The 15,202-nt window shown below is 41.0% G+C and overlaps 1 protein-coding gene across 2 annotated transcripts in view; it reads right to left on the reverse strand.

The window, feature by feature from the left end:
- Nucleotides 1–3,101: 3,101 nt before the first annotated feature.
- FAM120A (family with sequence similarity 120 member A) overlaps nt 3,102–15,202 on the reverse strand; it is a 51,001-nt gene continuing 38,900 nt past the window's right edge. The window contains exons 13-18 of one of the 2 annotated variants that reach the window (XM_085235764.1): nt 14,846–15,055; nt 13,576–13,759; nt 12,570–12,707; nt 10,969–11,110; nt 7,485–7,581; nt 3,102–5,004 (exon numbers count right to left, since the gene is read on the reverse strand). In XM_085235764.1, coding sequence (XP_085091890.1) covers nt 4,693–5,004; nt 7,485–7,581; nt 10,969–11,110; nt 12,570–12,707; nt 13,576–13,759; nt 14,846–15,055 — 1,083 coding nt within the window. In that variant the 3' untranslated portion in view covers nt 3,102–4,692. The remainder of the gene's footprint in view (nt 5,005–7,484; nt 7,582–10,968; nt 11,111–12,569; nt 12,708–13,575; nt 13,760–14,845; nt 15,056–15,202) is intronic. The other variant, XM_085235766.1, reaches the window with a different exon arrangement.

The raw sequence follows: 15,202 nt of genomic DNA on the forward strand, positions 1-15,202 counted from the left end.
TGCCTCGCCTCTCCAGGTGCCCTTACACAATAAGCTCAAGGCTCTGGAACTCCGAGGACAGGTAATGTCTCTCGATGATATCTGAAAAATCATGGCAGTCAGGTGACGTCTCCGGTGACTGGAAAAAAGCACCATCACATCCATTTTTAAAGTAGGGTAGAAAGGAAGACCCAGGGAACTACTGACCTGTCAGTCTCACCTCTGTGCTGGGGAAGATCATGGAGCAGATCTTCCTGGAAGCTATGCTAAGGCACAATGTAGAGGAGGTGACAAAGATAACCAGCATGGCTTCACCAAGGGCAGTTTCTGCCTGAGCAACTTCTTATTATGGCATTGAATCAGTGGGCAAGGGAAGAGCCACTGATGTCACTCATCTGGACTTCAATAAGAACTTCGACATGGTCCCCCATAACGTCCTTCTCTCCAAATTGAAAAGATGGATTTGACAGGTGGGCTATTCAATGGATGACAAAGTGGTTAAGAGATCGTACCCAGAGAGTGGTGGTCAATGGCTCAATGCCTAGAGGGTGATGAGTGACAAGAGATGTCCCTCAGGGTCAGTAGTGAGATCAGTGCTCTTTAACATCTACATCAATGACATCAACAGTGGGATCGAATGCACCCTCAGCAGTTTGCAGATGACACCTAGCTGTGGGGTGTGGCTGACACACCTGAGGGATGGATGCCATCCAGAAACACGTAGGCAGGTTCCAGTAGGAAGCCCAGGAGAACTTCTTGAGGTTTAGCAAAGCCAAATGCAAGGTCTGGCTCCTGGGTTGTGGCAACCCCCACTATCAGTACAAGCTGGAGGTATAAGGATGGAGCTCAGCCCTGCCAAGGACATGAGGGTACTGGTGAGTGGTCAGCTGAACATGAGCCAGCAATGTGCTCTCATACCCCAGTGAGCCATCTGTATCCTGGGCCATGTGAAATGCAGTGTGGCCAGCAGGGCGAGGGAGGTGATCCTGCCCCTCTGCTCTGTGCTGTGAGACCCCCACCTTGAGTACTGTGTCCAGATGTGAAATTCTCAGTACAGGAGTGACATAGATCTGTTGGGAGTGTGTCCAGAGAAGGGCCAGAAAAAATGACCTGAAGGATGGAATGCCTCCCCTACAAGGACAGGCTGAGAGCAGGGGCTGTTCAGCCTGGAGAGGTGCCAGGGAGACCTGAGAGCAGCCTGACAGTATCTAAGGGGGCTGTAAGAAAGAACTCTTTAGTGGGGTCTGCGTGATAGGCCAAGTGGTTTCAAACTAAAAGAGGGCAGATTTAGATTAGATATAAGGAAGAAGTCTTTCACAGTTAAGGGCAGTGAGGCACTGGCATAGGCAGCCCTGAGTCGGTGGATGCCCTGGTCCCAGGAGACACCCAAGGTCAGGCTGTAAGGGGTCTGAGCACCTGATGGAGCTGTAGCTGTCCCCGTTCATTGCAGGGGAGCTGGACTAGATGGCCTGTACAGGTCCCTTCCAACTCAATTCTATGACATTTTTCAGGGTCATTAGCAGGAAATCTTAGGGCAGAACAAGTGTTTTGTGAGAACCCTTTGCTAGCGCACAGACACACTGTACCTCAGCGCTGCACCATCCCTGCACAACTGGCAGCAGAAATGAATGCAGAGAAGAGAGAACCACCAGCTATACACAGATCAGCTGCCTCAACTGCAAGAAATAAAAATTGTGCTGGTTTTGGATTTGATACCCACGTTCTCAGTCAGGGCACCAGGGAGCGCTGGTACCCATAGAGTCTCCAAGCACCTACCAGCTACCAAGAGCTTGTTATTCTCCCTGCCTAGCATCCAGCAGCCCTGCTGCCAAGAGCCAGGCACTTCAACAGGCCACAAAGCAAGGGAGTGATCCAGGGGATGTGCACAAGTGTAACACAAGCCAAACTTTCATCATCATTTCTGGAAGAAGTCAATGCATTTTGTTACACTTGTAGCAATGAACTGGCTCACTCTGGTGTACCTCCACGTTCTAACCTTAGCCACGCTCATGTGGATAGCCTGTCACCTCTGGCTGCATGTGCAGAAGTTTAGTGGCTTGGTTACATGATGGAAATGAATGAAATGACTGTACTTCCAGTACATGGCACACAGGTGACTTCTCCCATGTACTTAACGCCAGCCAAGATTTATTTTTATTGACGTCACTGCACGGCAGTGCCTGGTTTGTCTCTGCTACTGCAAAAGGAGGTAAATGATGCTTTGGAATCTCACTGGAACATGAGCTTGGCTACACCTCCAAAACAGACAAGTGAAGAATAACACTACATGGATGTAGTGGAATACTAACTACATAGGTAGGAAGGGACATGATCCCAAGAATTTAGGCAACATGAGCCCCAGCACAGCAGCTGCTACACCAGGAAAACTGCTTCCCTCCAGCTCACTTTGCTTCTGAAGGGAGAGATGAAGAACGATTGCTGTAATTTGCACAGAACACAGCTGCACTGCTATAAACTGCATCCACACGAAGCGCAGAGCTGCTAATACCTCATGTAGACACAACATGAGATCAAAAACGCCCAGGGCAAGGCTGTTTTTAACATTGTGTGTCAGGCACTAGAGTAAACAGATGAACATTTAGATAGAGACAGCAGACAATAAGGGCGGGCCTAGACAGAAATGCTATTTTGATATCAACCACATATAAATGAGTAACTACGCGTGTTATGTCAGTGCGATCCATTGTGTAGAGAAAGCTCCTGCATAACAGCATCATTTACTCTCAGTCACAAGGAGCAGTGCTGATCATCTTACATCTCACAATACCGAGGCACCACTGCAAACATCTGGGGGCATGCTCTTTTTCTGTTTAAGCTAACTGCCCACGGCATTTCCAAGGAATACTTCCATCTTAGCAGCTACGCCGCACTTCAGAGCGGACGTGTGAAGAGCAGTATGAAAAAAGGATGGAGTGTTGCTCTGACCAGGTATGCTGCTTCCCAACGCAGGCAGCACGCGAAGGCCTGGTGCTGCTCTCCATCTGTGGCTCTCAGGACAGCACGGATGTAGTCTGCTAACTCAGTCGCTTTATTTGGGCATAGGAAAACCTTTATTTACAGCACGTACTTAAAAAAATATTCGACAAAAAAGGCATACAGTATTTTATACTAAAAGAATAAAGATTTTTATTAAGCACTGTAAGTTGCATTCAATAGCCTTCAAATACACCACACCACAATCCATCTACAACCAATCAAACCCAACAGTAGTTCATTCTTGCACAATCCATGAGTTGGGGCAGAACTCCCTTCAACTTACATTAAGATACCTACTTAGCTCTTGCGGGCAGGGAATGGGGAATTACACCTCATTTCTGATCACTAATGTGTGATGAAGAGCATCAGGAGAATTATATGAAAACGAATATAAAGAAATGATTCTGATTTTGAAGTACATTAAGTTTGGAAACACTAACAAAAACATCAAAATGATACAGGTATATTTGCTTATACTAAATTCTTGATGGGAAAGTTCTCAAGAACAAGCCATTTGTTTCCTGCTACAGAAGGGGGGTACTTTTTTTTTTTTGAAGATTAAAGCTTTTTTTTTTTTGTTTTTCACAGAATTTCATATTTGCTAATATGAAGGCATAAAACAGCAACAGAGAACAATAATGCATACAGCAATGAGTACACCAGGGTAACGTTGATATTCAAAACGGCTAGATAATTTTTTTTTTTTTTAAGTTTTAGAATAAATGCAACAGAGGTCAATAATCACAAAATTTTAAGGTTAGAGCAAGATCAGTCAATGACTAAACATAGTTAACATCTTTTATAGGACTATTACTGATTATTAGCTTTTTGTTTTGCAAATGGGCACAGTACTTGTAAGAATGGAAGAAAGAGGACAATAACATGCATAATATTAACTACACACTTTAAAAATTATGAACCATGCAGAAGTTTAGCTCAAATAGTAGTACTAATGGTCTACGTCTGATTCAAAACCACATAGTTCATTGATCACGGATGCATGGTATTAGTCACAAAAAGTTTCAGAACACATTGTGTTTATTTTGAAAGGTCATTTGCATCTTCTATGATTTCAAGTTTATCTCCATTTAACTTGCTTGTAAAGTATGTATGATGTATATTTAAAATCAGCAGAACTGCAATATTACTCTATAATTTTTAGTTTCGATAGTTTGCACATTTTAACACAAAAGAACCACATCAACGGTGATGAAATTTAAGAAAGAAAAAACTGTGGTTGTGCCTTTTTCCCCCCATAATCATGAAATCAAAGCCTTAAAGAAAGCTTTATTGTGACACAGTAATGCAAAATCAAATATAATGGCATACATATGGTGCCAAGTACTAAAAATTATATTTTAAGCTATATATACTTAAAGACTGCCAAAATTTGTTTTCTTTATATTTCAAAAAACAAAACTACAAGCTTTTGTCATAACCAGTTTAAACTTTATGTATACTTCATTTTAAGTGCGGGAGTCAAATGCTCTTCATTCTCTTTCTTTTTTGTTTTATTGTAGCATTTTGACTACAACTGGTTAAAACTAAAAATGTGTTGTTTAAATCTCTGACATCAAAGAGGGATCCGAATTTCCAAAGTCCTCATTTTTCTCTTACGGAAAGGAAAAAATGTACGTAACTGTAGGCTCTCTTTCTTTCCAGATATTCCTAATCCTGACCCTTCCCAACATCCTTCACCCTCTATAAAAAATAAGTTTACTCTTCTTTTTTTAAGACAGTGGCCTCAAGAGCATCATCTTTATGGCAAACACTGTCTGCATTTAGTGCATTTAAGTGAGGATTTGTATTGCACATTTTAGAGTCATTACTCAAGGCACTTTCAGACTGATTGGAAGCCCTGATGTCTCCTGTATTCCCATTCATCTGGGAAGCTGGTTTTTCCTCATTCACAACTCCATTTTCAGCCAGGGATCCATCTGAAGACACAATTGAGGATTTAGATTCCTCTGATTTTGACTTAAGTTCTTTGGCTACTTCTTCTGCTGAAGCAGCATAAGGAGGTTTGCCCTATTTTTTAAGAAAAGAAGAAAATTACTGAAGAACCACCGCTATATATTTACAATCTGTTACAAGGCACTACGAAAATAGGCAGCATGCAGAAGTACCACAAGTGAGCACCGACCACTGAAACAAGAAGGGGCACACAAAAGGAACAGCACAGCACAGCTGTTAAAGCAGGCTCAGTGTCCGAGTGCTGCCTGGCCATGCCTTTTGGTGGTAAAATGGTGGCCCTGTGGTAAAATGCTCTTTCTATTTTGACACTTCCCTTATTTCACAGCATAGCAGCTACAAGAGTGTATGGGAATACCAGAACTGAGAACCAATATACAGCTTAACTCTGCTTCTTGCTTCATCGACGTGATAATTTAATTTTATGATTACCTGTTACTCAAATACAAACCAAAACTCTTCTTTGCACAATTTTTAGAAGGTGCAAAAGGTACCGTGCAATATTCTCTATACCAGTCTATATGAACCTGAGGGTAGGAAAGCCATTTCATGCAATCAGTATAGACTGCCTGTAACAACAGCCATTGGACTTATGCAACATAAGAATGTATATTTAGTTTTTAAGCATCTGTAACAATGAATCTTAGTGTTTCAGAACCACAACAGGCTTTAAACGACAACACAAGTAGGCTGGGTTGCTAAGAAGCAACGTACTTATCTGTTACACTGTCAACAAAGTCAAATATTGAGAAATGACTAAGATACGGACATCTTACACAACTCATTGGCACACAGCTTCATGGTTTAATAATCTTAATTTTTACATGCTGAAATCAGCATGGTCAGTACTCTCCTGAACTGCCTCAAGATTCTGAAGGTAAAATACAGATCAAGACAGAAAGACCTTATCTTGGGAAGATACAGGCACATTTTCTGTTTGATAAATAGAAACTGCTTATTTCAGTTGCATTCTCCAACCTTTCTCATGTCACCTCATAATTCGTGACAATAAAGCCACTGGATTCTCCAGGGAGGATCTTACTTGTGCATTTCTCAATCTTGCCCTACGAAAACACTCTCCCCTTAACTGCTCAGGTTTGTAGGACAGAGAAGTATACTGTTGCCAGTAAATCTTTACTAGGCAATAAAATCTACTTGTCATGCATTAAGCTTCCCAAGTTATCCCTTCCTGTTAAAATGAACATATACTACAGTATAGTGACTGATGATGGTGAAATTTGATGAGGTCAGGACTAGTTTGTAGAAAACGTCACTATTTGTCCTTCCTCTCTGTATCACAGGCACAATTTTAGATTAAGCTACATGTAATTAAAAATATTTACCATCCAAATTACATATTATTAACTGTGACAGCTCAAATTTGCTGTCTGTTGAGACTGTCTACCCATCTTATGTACAGGTACTTCCTACACTACATTTACACATGTAAGCCTGCAGGAAGCCTGGCATACTTGGGAGCTTCTTCTCTGGGCTTCCTTCGTTTTGTGGGTTTAGGTAGTTGGAAACAAGATGCTGTAATTAATGCAGTGGTTTCTCTTCTACTCAAAGTACACAAGATAGGTACATCTGTACACAATACACAATCTGAGAAAACAGGAATTTAGCAAAGAAGAAAATTATTTCAAAATATTTCATTTTTTACATCTGGAATAGTGTAATTTTCACTTGAGGTTAACAGTTGCTTTGTTATCTGCTGGAGAACATCTCTGCCTGCTATCTGCAAGTACTTCCCTATACTTAACGTAATCATGTCTACATGACAAATTGAAGAACCATATGTATATTTATTGTGAAAGTCCTCTGCTTGTTTACTACCCACTCATCCATTACCCCTGGGATCAATAACATTCAAAACTGCATAGCAGCAAGAACAATGAAAAAGGGAGAAAAACACAACTCTGAAGCAACTGGCATTTAATATGAAACATCAGTTTGCTTCAGCTATATTTAAAGGATCCATGGAACAGACAATAATTACAATCCACAGACTCTTCTCATATTGTCACTAAAAATGAAACTCTGTTCAAGCGACAAAGGTTGCTGGGTTGTTTCCTAGAAGTTTAGAGTAACTTCTTAGATTGGAGCCATGGAGCAGCAAAACAATTTCCTACTGCTATTATTTGTTTGCTATGAGTTTGGACTGTGACTCCAGAAAAAAAAAAAACTGAGAAAGAGGGGGGGTGGGAATAGGAACTGCTAATTTGTTTCAGCTTTGTATTTCTCTCATTTTTCCAAATTACATTCTATTCCCACAGCTGGTTAGAACTACGTAGGCACAGCCTTCTATCAGCATGTATTTTCCACTTCTGTTTTTATAACCAAAGTGTGCCAGCAACTGAGCTGCAAAACCAGCCTGCCATCCACCTCTGGTTGTGCAGCTATAAGCTTCAAATTGTAGGCAAGATCACTGCAATAAACACATTTGTATTTTGAAGCTGTGCTTGTCAGTTTTAGCTGGTCTGGAAATCCATACTATGCTAGCCTGTAAACGAGTGTCAGGCACATGGCTTTATTACCTGAATTGCTCCCTGGCTTTTATAGCCTCTCCCATAGTACCTTCCGCCTCTTCCGAAAGTTCTTATCACTGGAGTGGAAATAACTCCTCTAGGACGCCTATAAGCATTGAGAAAAAGGAAATAAAAATAAACAACAAATTTATATACAAGTACTTTCAATTTCATTTCACTTTCAGAACGCTTTTTTCCAGCTTTGCTGTCCAGTGACTAACATTTTCATTTCTCTAACTAACCAGCATGACTGCCTGAACAAGAATTAGTGTTCTACTACCTCTAAGTGTATGAAATGTAACAAACTTGTTCTGCTAGCAGGAAGACAATGAATTCTGTGTTTCACTTTTTGAGGAACAATAACCGAGTACTTTCAAGCTTTGCAGAAATATTTTCAAAGTGTCAAGTTATCCTTACAGTCCTTCAAAAACAGAGCTCAAAGTACTTTTACATTAAAAAGGGGGTAAGAATTTTGAACCATTTATGAAGAACGTGTCTCCCATTCAGTAACATTCCCCACACATAGATATACTTAGACATCTATTATTTTGAATTTCCCCCATCAAACCTGAAGCAATTTTGTATTTTGCCTTTCTTTCATCCAATGTCTTCCAAGAACGTGAGAGAAAAAAAACAACACAAAGCTTCACAGCCAACATGTAGCCAAGTTTGGATTCTGCTGAATGAAGTCTTTCAACCAGGACATGTCAGGTGGTGCTTTTGTCTGTTTTGTTTTCAACTGATTCAATAAAGATTACATCCGATGGAAACAAGTTTTCCATCAGTTACAATTATTTTAATGCAATCAGTTACAGAATTATAACTTTCTTCATTGTTGTGTCAAGAACTACAAACCTCTGAAAATTCTTTTTGCTACCTCTACTGGAAATACACGACTGCTCTACTTTTCCTCCAGTTCAGTGCCCAATACCAGGAGTCACAGCATGAAGACGCTCCCCTGAAGCTCGCACAGAGTAGCTATATGCTGCCAGGTGTTCCTACATACCTAATGTTTCCTCGTGCTTACTGTTCATGTATCTATTGTTTCATTCCTATATGCCAGTGAAGTCCTTGTGAGCCATACAGAAAATAGCCTAAGCAGCAGCTAAGGTGTTGCTCAGTTCTCCTGCTTCCTGCTGCGCTACAGCAACCCAGTTACACTGAACTGATGCAGCAGAGAAACACTGAGCTGTGCCATGCAAGTCTTTCCGCATTACTAATTCCCCACACTGAGCAATATGAATTTAAATAGTGGGTATTCAAAGCCAAAGCAAAGGACAAAGAGGTTAGAATTGTGTTTTACTACTCTTACTACACTCTTTCCAAAGATTTTATCAAGAATTACCTATCCCTTTTGCTTTTTATGTGGTGAAAGTATACCCTTCACAGGGCTGAATAATAGATTTTTCCAACTCAGATTCACAGCACTAGATATACTGATGGATCAAAGCTAATAAAAAGCAGCTGGTATAACATTAAGAACATTCAAGTTTAGTGTTGCAGAGACATAAGACAATGCTGTAAACAAGCCTGATACCCTCTGCTGAAACAGATAAAAAAAATGAAATAGAAGTGTGAAGAGCTACATGATAAATTGCAGTCAGTGAACTGTGCACCTTCCTAGAAAAGTGCTGGTTAATAGGAAATCTACAGACAAAGGCCCAGGCTTCATAATACACGGCCTTAGATGGAATAACAGCAGTAACATTTTCCTACTAAGAAATAACAAATAGTAAAGAGATGCCTATGGTAACCTCTTGTCTTTGAAGAACTCTAGTAATACTAGACTTAAAAAGTTTAATGCCAGTTAGGACTTGATGGAGACAGGAAGATCTAGCATTGACAGCTTCCCTATCTTTCTAAGGTGACAACTTGAATTCAAACCTACCAGGCCCAAGATAGTGCTGGTTCAGAAAGAAAAGGTCAAATATTTTACACTCTGTACTCAAAAGCTACAACAGGAGAACAGCATTTCCTCTGCCATGAGGGCATTTTACGGATCAGAAAGGAACAGCAACACCCCTTCGTATTTCAACTGATACCTGGCCGAGGAAGGAGCTAACTTGGAACTTTCCAGTCCCCAGTTTGTCTCTGCTTACTGATGTTTTCCATAAATTCATTTATTTACTTCTTCAGAAAATGGAGGAGCTGCTATTTTATGAAGTCAAGGGTAGGTACAGATGTAAGACAGCTCTGAGCCTGAAGATGACTCCAGATAAATCACTCAGGGTGCCTCAATCTGACAGCAGTCTCAACTGTGGCAATACAAATTACCTGGATATTTTTCACAAACAGGCCCACAGCCAGTGCATTCCACTGAATAGTAAATATGCAGTGAAGTCGTGTGCCTCAGCATGTCCCTGAACTTATTCTGTTTGTCTCCCATTCCTGCTGTGGAAGAACAGAGGTGTCCTATGGGTCCTGCTAACCTGCACAGCTACTTACCTTAGGATACCTGCCTGAAGTGCCTGAAACAACACTAGATGCACAAGTGCATCACTTTCATGTCAGCTCTGTTTTTACACCTATGCTGTTTTCTGCTAATGTTTCTGCTGTTCTTACCTCTCCCTGTCCCCATACCAGTAGCTCACTTCTCTCCCTGGTCCCACACTCCCAGTGCTTTAGGTCTGACCATTTTCTCACTCAGTCCAACAAGACTGGTGTTCCAACAGCTCATACTGACGTTAGCACCATGCTTTTGATACTACACATTTGATTTAATTGATGAATAGAGAGGAATCTACACAGTTCAAAACTTAATTCTTCCAGATGCTTCCTAGCTCAAGATGGCATAAATATGCCTACTTTCCTCCATTACTTTAATACAGTTGAACAGTGATATAATACACAAACTACATAACTTCGCCACTGTCTACCATAATGGATGCAATCTTAATTACAGATGATAGCTCTGTAATGCACAGAACAATAAATCCAGGGAAAAAATATAATCTTAAAGTAAAAGACTACACATTTTACACAAATTACTTTGTTTTCAGAAATGCTGTACGCCTGTAATTTCAGCTGTACTGAAATGGAATGAAAGAGCTGAAGAAAATATTCTCTTAAGCACATCTCCCATCATGACTGTAGCAGAGAACTATTAGACAGAGAAACATCCTTGTTTTCTGCTTTGCAGAAAACTTACATAATGAAGTTATTAAAAAATTTATCACACTTCATTATAAATGTTCTGCCGTGACAAAGAAAGTAATTGAATGCTGTGACAGTTTTGATCAGGTATAATGTATTTATTGATTTCATGTAAGGAAAAACCCTCGAGCCATTTCCTCGTGTGAAACAATTCAGTACATCTCTCAGACTATGATTTTTTTTGGCGCATAAAAATGCTTATGCTCATCTGAATAACTGATTAAAAACATCTTAAAATGAGTGTAATTGCTTTTCTTGAATACTCAGTGAGCATAATTTACCTAACATATCTTCAAACGTATTGCATGAGAGAAAAGTACGTTGCACAGGCTGCACTTACCCTCTCGCTGGTCCTCCCACAGAAACGACCTGCAGAGGAAACGGCCCTCTACCCCCTCGTCCACGTCTGCTTCCAGCCCAATGGCCGACTACAGTGCCGGCAATTTCAAGTTTCCCTCCCTGAGAAGGAATAGGTTGGACTCCTGCACATAAAAGCAAAACCAAAACTTGATCTTCACAATCGCAACACTGAAGTTACTTGAGCAGAAAGCTTGCTGGACCAAATTTTATTACTTGTACAGTTTCCTCTTTTTGATAGTGGTTATTTTTCACACTATGGCCTTTCAGAATAATTGTAACTTCAAGAGTCCTTCTCCCACAGCCTTTTAGAAAAACATATATAGTTTCTGAAAAGCAAAGTAATTGAGTACTTCAGTTTCAGGAACTAAAAATGCAGCTTAGATAAGCATCAAGAAACTGAAGTGGAATGTAAGATACCTGAAGTTTCTTTCCTGCACTCCTCATGAAGTAGTTTTTGAAAGCTTAAAAACTCATTTTTAGTGAACACCAGCTATTAGCCTAATACACAAATGTCAGCCTAAGATACCTCTGTAAAGAAGTTACTAGGCAGAATTATCTGCATTAATGCCATGTCGGTACAAAAACACAGTGAAATAACTGATCTCAGTGTAAATGCAGATTTACCCTTTCCCTCAAAAAAAAGTGGCTAAAATTGCAATTGCCCCAAATTTGATTCTAGCTATTATTCATGCTGCTCATCTATACCTATGTTTTGCACTTTCAAGTCAAAGCTAGGGCAAAACATGTATTTCAGAAAGCTAAGTGCAGCTGAGTCGGGAGTCACTGGTAAGACCATCAGCACCGAAAGGGTTACAAAACGTAGTGTTTACACAGCCACAATTAGTCTTCAAATGTTAATCAGTGATTTAGTTCCCACTATATTAAGTTCAAAAAGGTTTGTACTTTCCTGTATAATTCTTTCAGTTTCAAATATATATTGTTATGTGTTACACAATGAAGCATTAAGAGCTATGTTTGCTCCCAGAATAAGAGCTCAGAGGCCAGAAAGAACAGCTACATGTATGGAAAAATTCCATCCTAAACGAGGGATCGGAATTTACAGATTTCCATTGTCTCACCTAGTGTAGCAGAAAAGCAATGGACACACACAAATAGATCAGCCTCACACCTACGTCCAGACTGACGCTGACGTGGATTGAGTTAGCAGGAACAGAAGCCGGTAACTTCTACACTACGTTGTTTTGCAGAAAGCTCAAATCGTCCCCACATTTTAGGAAATGACTGTTAATACGCTCCAGCACAGCTCAGCGCACGACAGGCTGCACCCTCACGTTTCAAAGCGCAGGAGACAGAAGGGCTCGTTGCGTTTGCAGCTATTTATTCTGTGCCCGAAGGAGGATTTCTAGGCGCGAGAGGCTGGCACTGAGAGGTGTGCGGGCCGGGACAGGCCGGCAGCAGAGCAGAGAGCGCGGCTTCGCAGCAGCCTGAGGCTGCGGAGGGGAGAGCCGAGACAGTTAGGGAGAGAGGGAGACCGGAGTCAGTAGGAAGCCTCAGACCAAACCGTGAAGTGAAGGAAGCTGTTGGCAGAAGCTCTAAGAAAAGGGTTCGGGGTATAATTACCGCCCTGAAACTTGCTAGTCCTGTTGCTGTCATTGCCAGAGAAGGCTCCGGAGTGTCCTGCCGCTGCCGCCACCCGGAAGGCCCGGTAAGCGCCTGTGGCTACTGTTTCCCCATAAGGGCCTCCGAAGCCATAGACTCCTGTTAGACCCAGGGTAAAGAAAGACAGGGGAAAAGCTGTGAGGGGAGCAGGCATCAGGGAAGGCCCCTAGCAGAGCCGCTGCCACCTCCTTCCTTCCTCCCGGCACGGCGCAGGGCAACACAGTGCCTCTGGGACAGCCTGGCCGAAGCCCTCCCGCTGGGCTCTGCCACCTGCAGGCCTTCAACTGGCTTTGGAACAGCCATCCCAGCCTCTGCAGAGTAATGAGCACCAAGATACTCACAGCTACTTTTTGGTTACAGTGGTGGCACCTCAATGACATCCTACTCACAAAGCCCAGCATCAATACACCTAAGGCCCTCTGCAACCGGGGGTGGTTTTGAGGAAGGAGATGATACCGGAAACAGCCAGGAATGGTTTAATCAGTGCCCTCCAGTATTTACACTCGAGGGCACCAAGTGACCACAGCCAAATGGCTGTGGCAAAACAGAGGAGAGGGAAAAGTTGTCTTCAACCCTGTCAGACTGTGTCCGCTCATTTATGTATCAACATGAACGTTTTGAAGCAAAGTATGGTTCAAGCAAGAGTCTTCTCAGATCATCCAGTGTTGACTTGTTCATCTTATTTTTGCTTTTTCATACAGTAGCTGTATAAATATTTTGATCTGGCACAGCTACTAAAAATTCTGATGGAAATATGCAGCAATACAGCACATTCCATAATGCCAGGCTATAGCTAATAAAAGTAACAACAAAATGCAGTGATTGGCACAGGACAATGTGTGCCAACCACTTCTTTTTAGATATCTTTCCTATGAAACCAAACACGCAAATCAGTTCAGTTTGGGGAATGTGAAGACAAGATAACCCTTCACGCCAATGAGCTTTGCACTGCTGTCCCGTCACTTACCAGCAAAGCCTCTCCCCCTGCCCTGAGGTGGTGGGACTGGCCCAAAGTGTCGAGGATACATAGAAGCTGGATAGAAAGGCATGGCAGGTGGAGGTGGGAAAGGGAGAGGATGGTTCTGCCTGGAGAAATTTAATCCTTCTAGGATGCTCTGACGCATCTTTTCAACCTTGGCTGCCTGCTCAGCCTATGAATAAAAAGAAGGTCATAAATGGATATTAGAATTTTGACTTCAATTCTCTAAAGCTATATTTATGGAACAAATTCAGACAAAAGCAAAAGAACAGAAGGGTAGATAAGTACTGCAAAAAACTTTCATAAAGCTAGCTAGTAAATTACAATCATCTATCTTGCATATCTTCTAACAGTTCAACAACATATCAAGTGTTCACAAAAAAATCCTTGTGTATCAGTAGAGATGAAAGTCTAAATTCTGAGACAGTTTAGAAGTTGGCAACAAAGAAATCTTAAAAGGAACTGAAAAACATCAGCCTGTAGTATCCTGAAAACTGAATGCAGTCCTTTAAACTTTAAAGGGAATAATCACCATAAACTTGGGCTGCAAAACCAAATTTATGTCTGGAGGCTAAGGAGTCTGAGTGTGACCACAGCCTCCATCAAGATTTAATCTAAAAGGAGTTTCCCTTGAGTCAGAAATAACAAATAAGCTCTTTTGTTGAAAGATTTCTTATCTCCCAAATAGTCAGCAAAAATAAAACGCTTTGGACATTCAGTAAACTATTAACTTCATCTATCTCCTGCTTTCACAGTTAGATAATAATTTTGCACAAACTATGTACATCAAAAATCTAATTCATCTTTATCTTATGATGGGTGCAAGAATTGTGGAGAAATTTTGAGCTTAAGAATCCTAAGATGACCTCACAACCTGTGAAAATAAACTAGAATTTTTCATTAATTGTAAAACCCTAGCAGCTCAGTCCTTTGTGATGCTACCTTGGCACAAAAAGATGACTTGAATGAAGGAACTGAAAGTTTTCAACTCCAAGTAAGTGCTTTAGATCATAACTGCATTCAAATTTCAGTTTGCAGAGACAGAAAGATTAAAAATGGACATCTCTTTACTTTTCCAAAATCTACCAAAATGCCATTTCAACCATCAACAACAGAGCTAAGATTACATAGAGCTGACAGTCATACTGACAATTCACTTTGTATTTCCCTCTTAAGGAGAGATGAAACATGAAGTAAACGACTGATAAACCAAAATTCTGTACACTTAATATTCTGCCACAGTTTTGCAACTACGCACCTGACCATCACAGAGGTCAATGAGCGGAACTTTCTCCCGGCTTGCTTTGATGAGCTTGGTCTGGAATAACTTTCCATCAAAATACATCCATGGACAGCAGTGCTCCCATGGAATCGGCTGTCCGCAAGCATCGTTTGCAAAAAGTGCCATATCGACACCACTCATAAATAAAGCAGACAGCTGAATTCCTCGGGGATCGAGATTCTCAATCTGTTTTGAAAAGAAAAACAAGTTTAGTAAGAAAATAATGAGATGCAATTCAGTTTTTCCATCAGTTGCATTATTTGCTAATTGAAAACATAGTGATTTTAAGAAGTTGTCAGACTTTTCACATGTAAATGCCAGTTTGACCGGAAG

This window comes from Meleagris gallopavo, chromosome 14, assembly GCF_905368555.1.
Source record: "Meleagris gallopavo chromosome 14, MGAL_WU_HG_1.1, whole genome shotgun sequence".
NCBI lineage: Eukaryota > Metazoa > Chordata > Aves > Galliformes > Phasianidae > Meleagris > Meleagris gallopavo.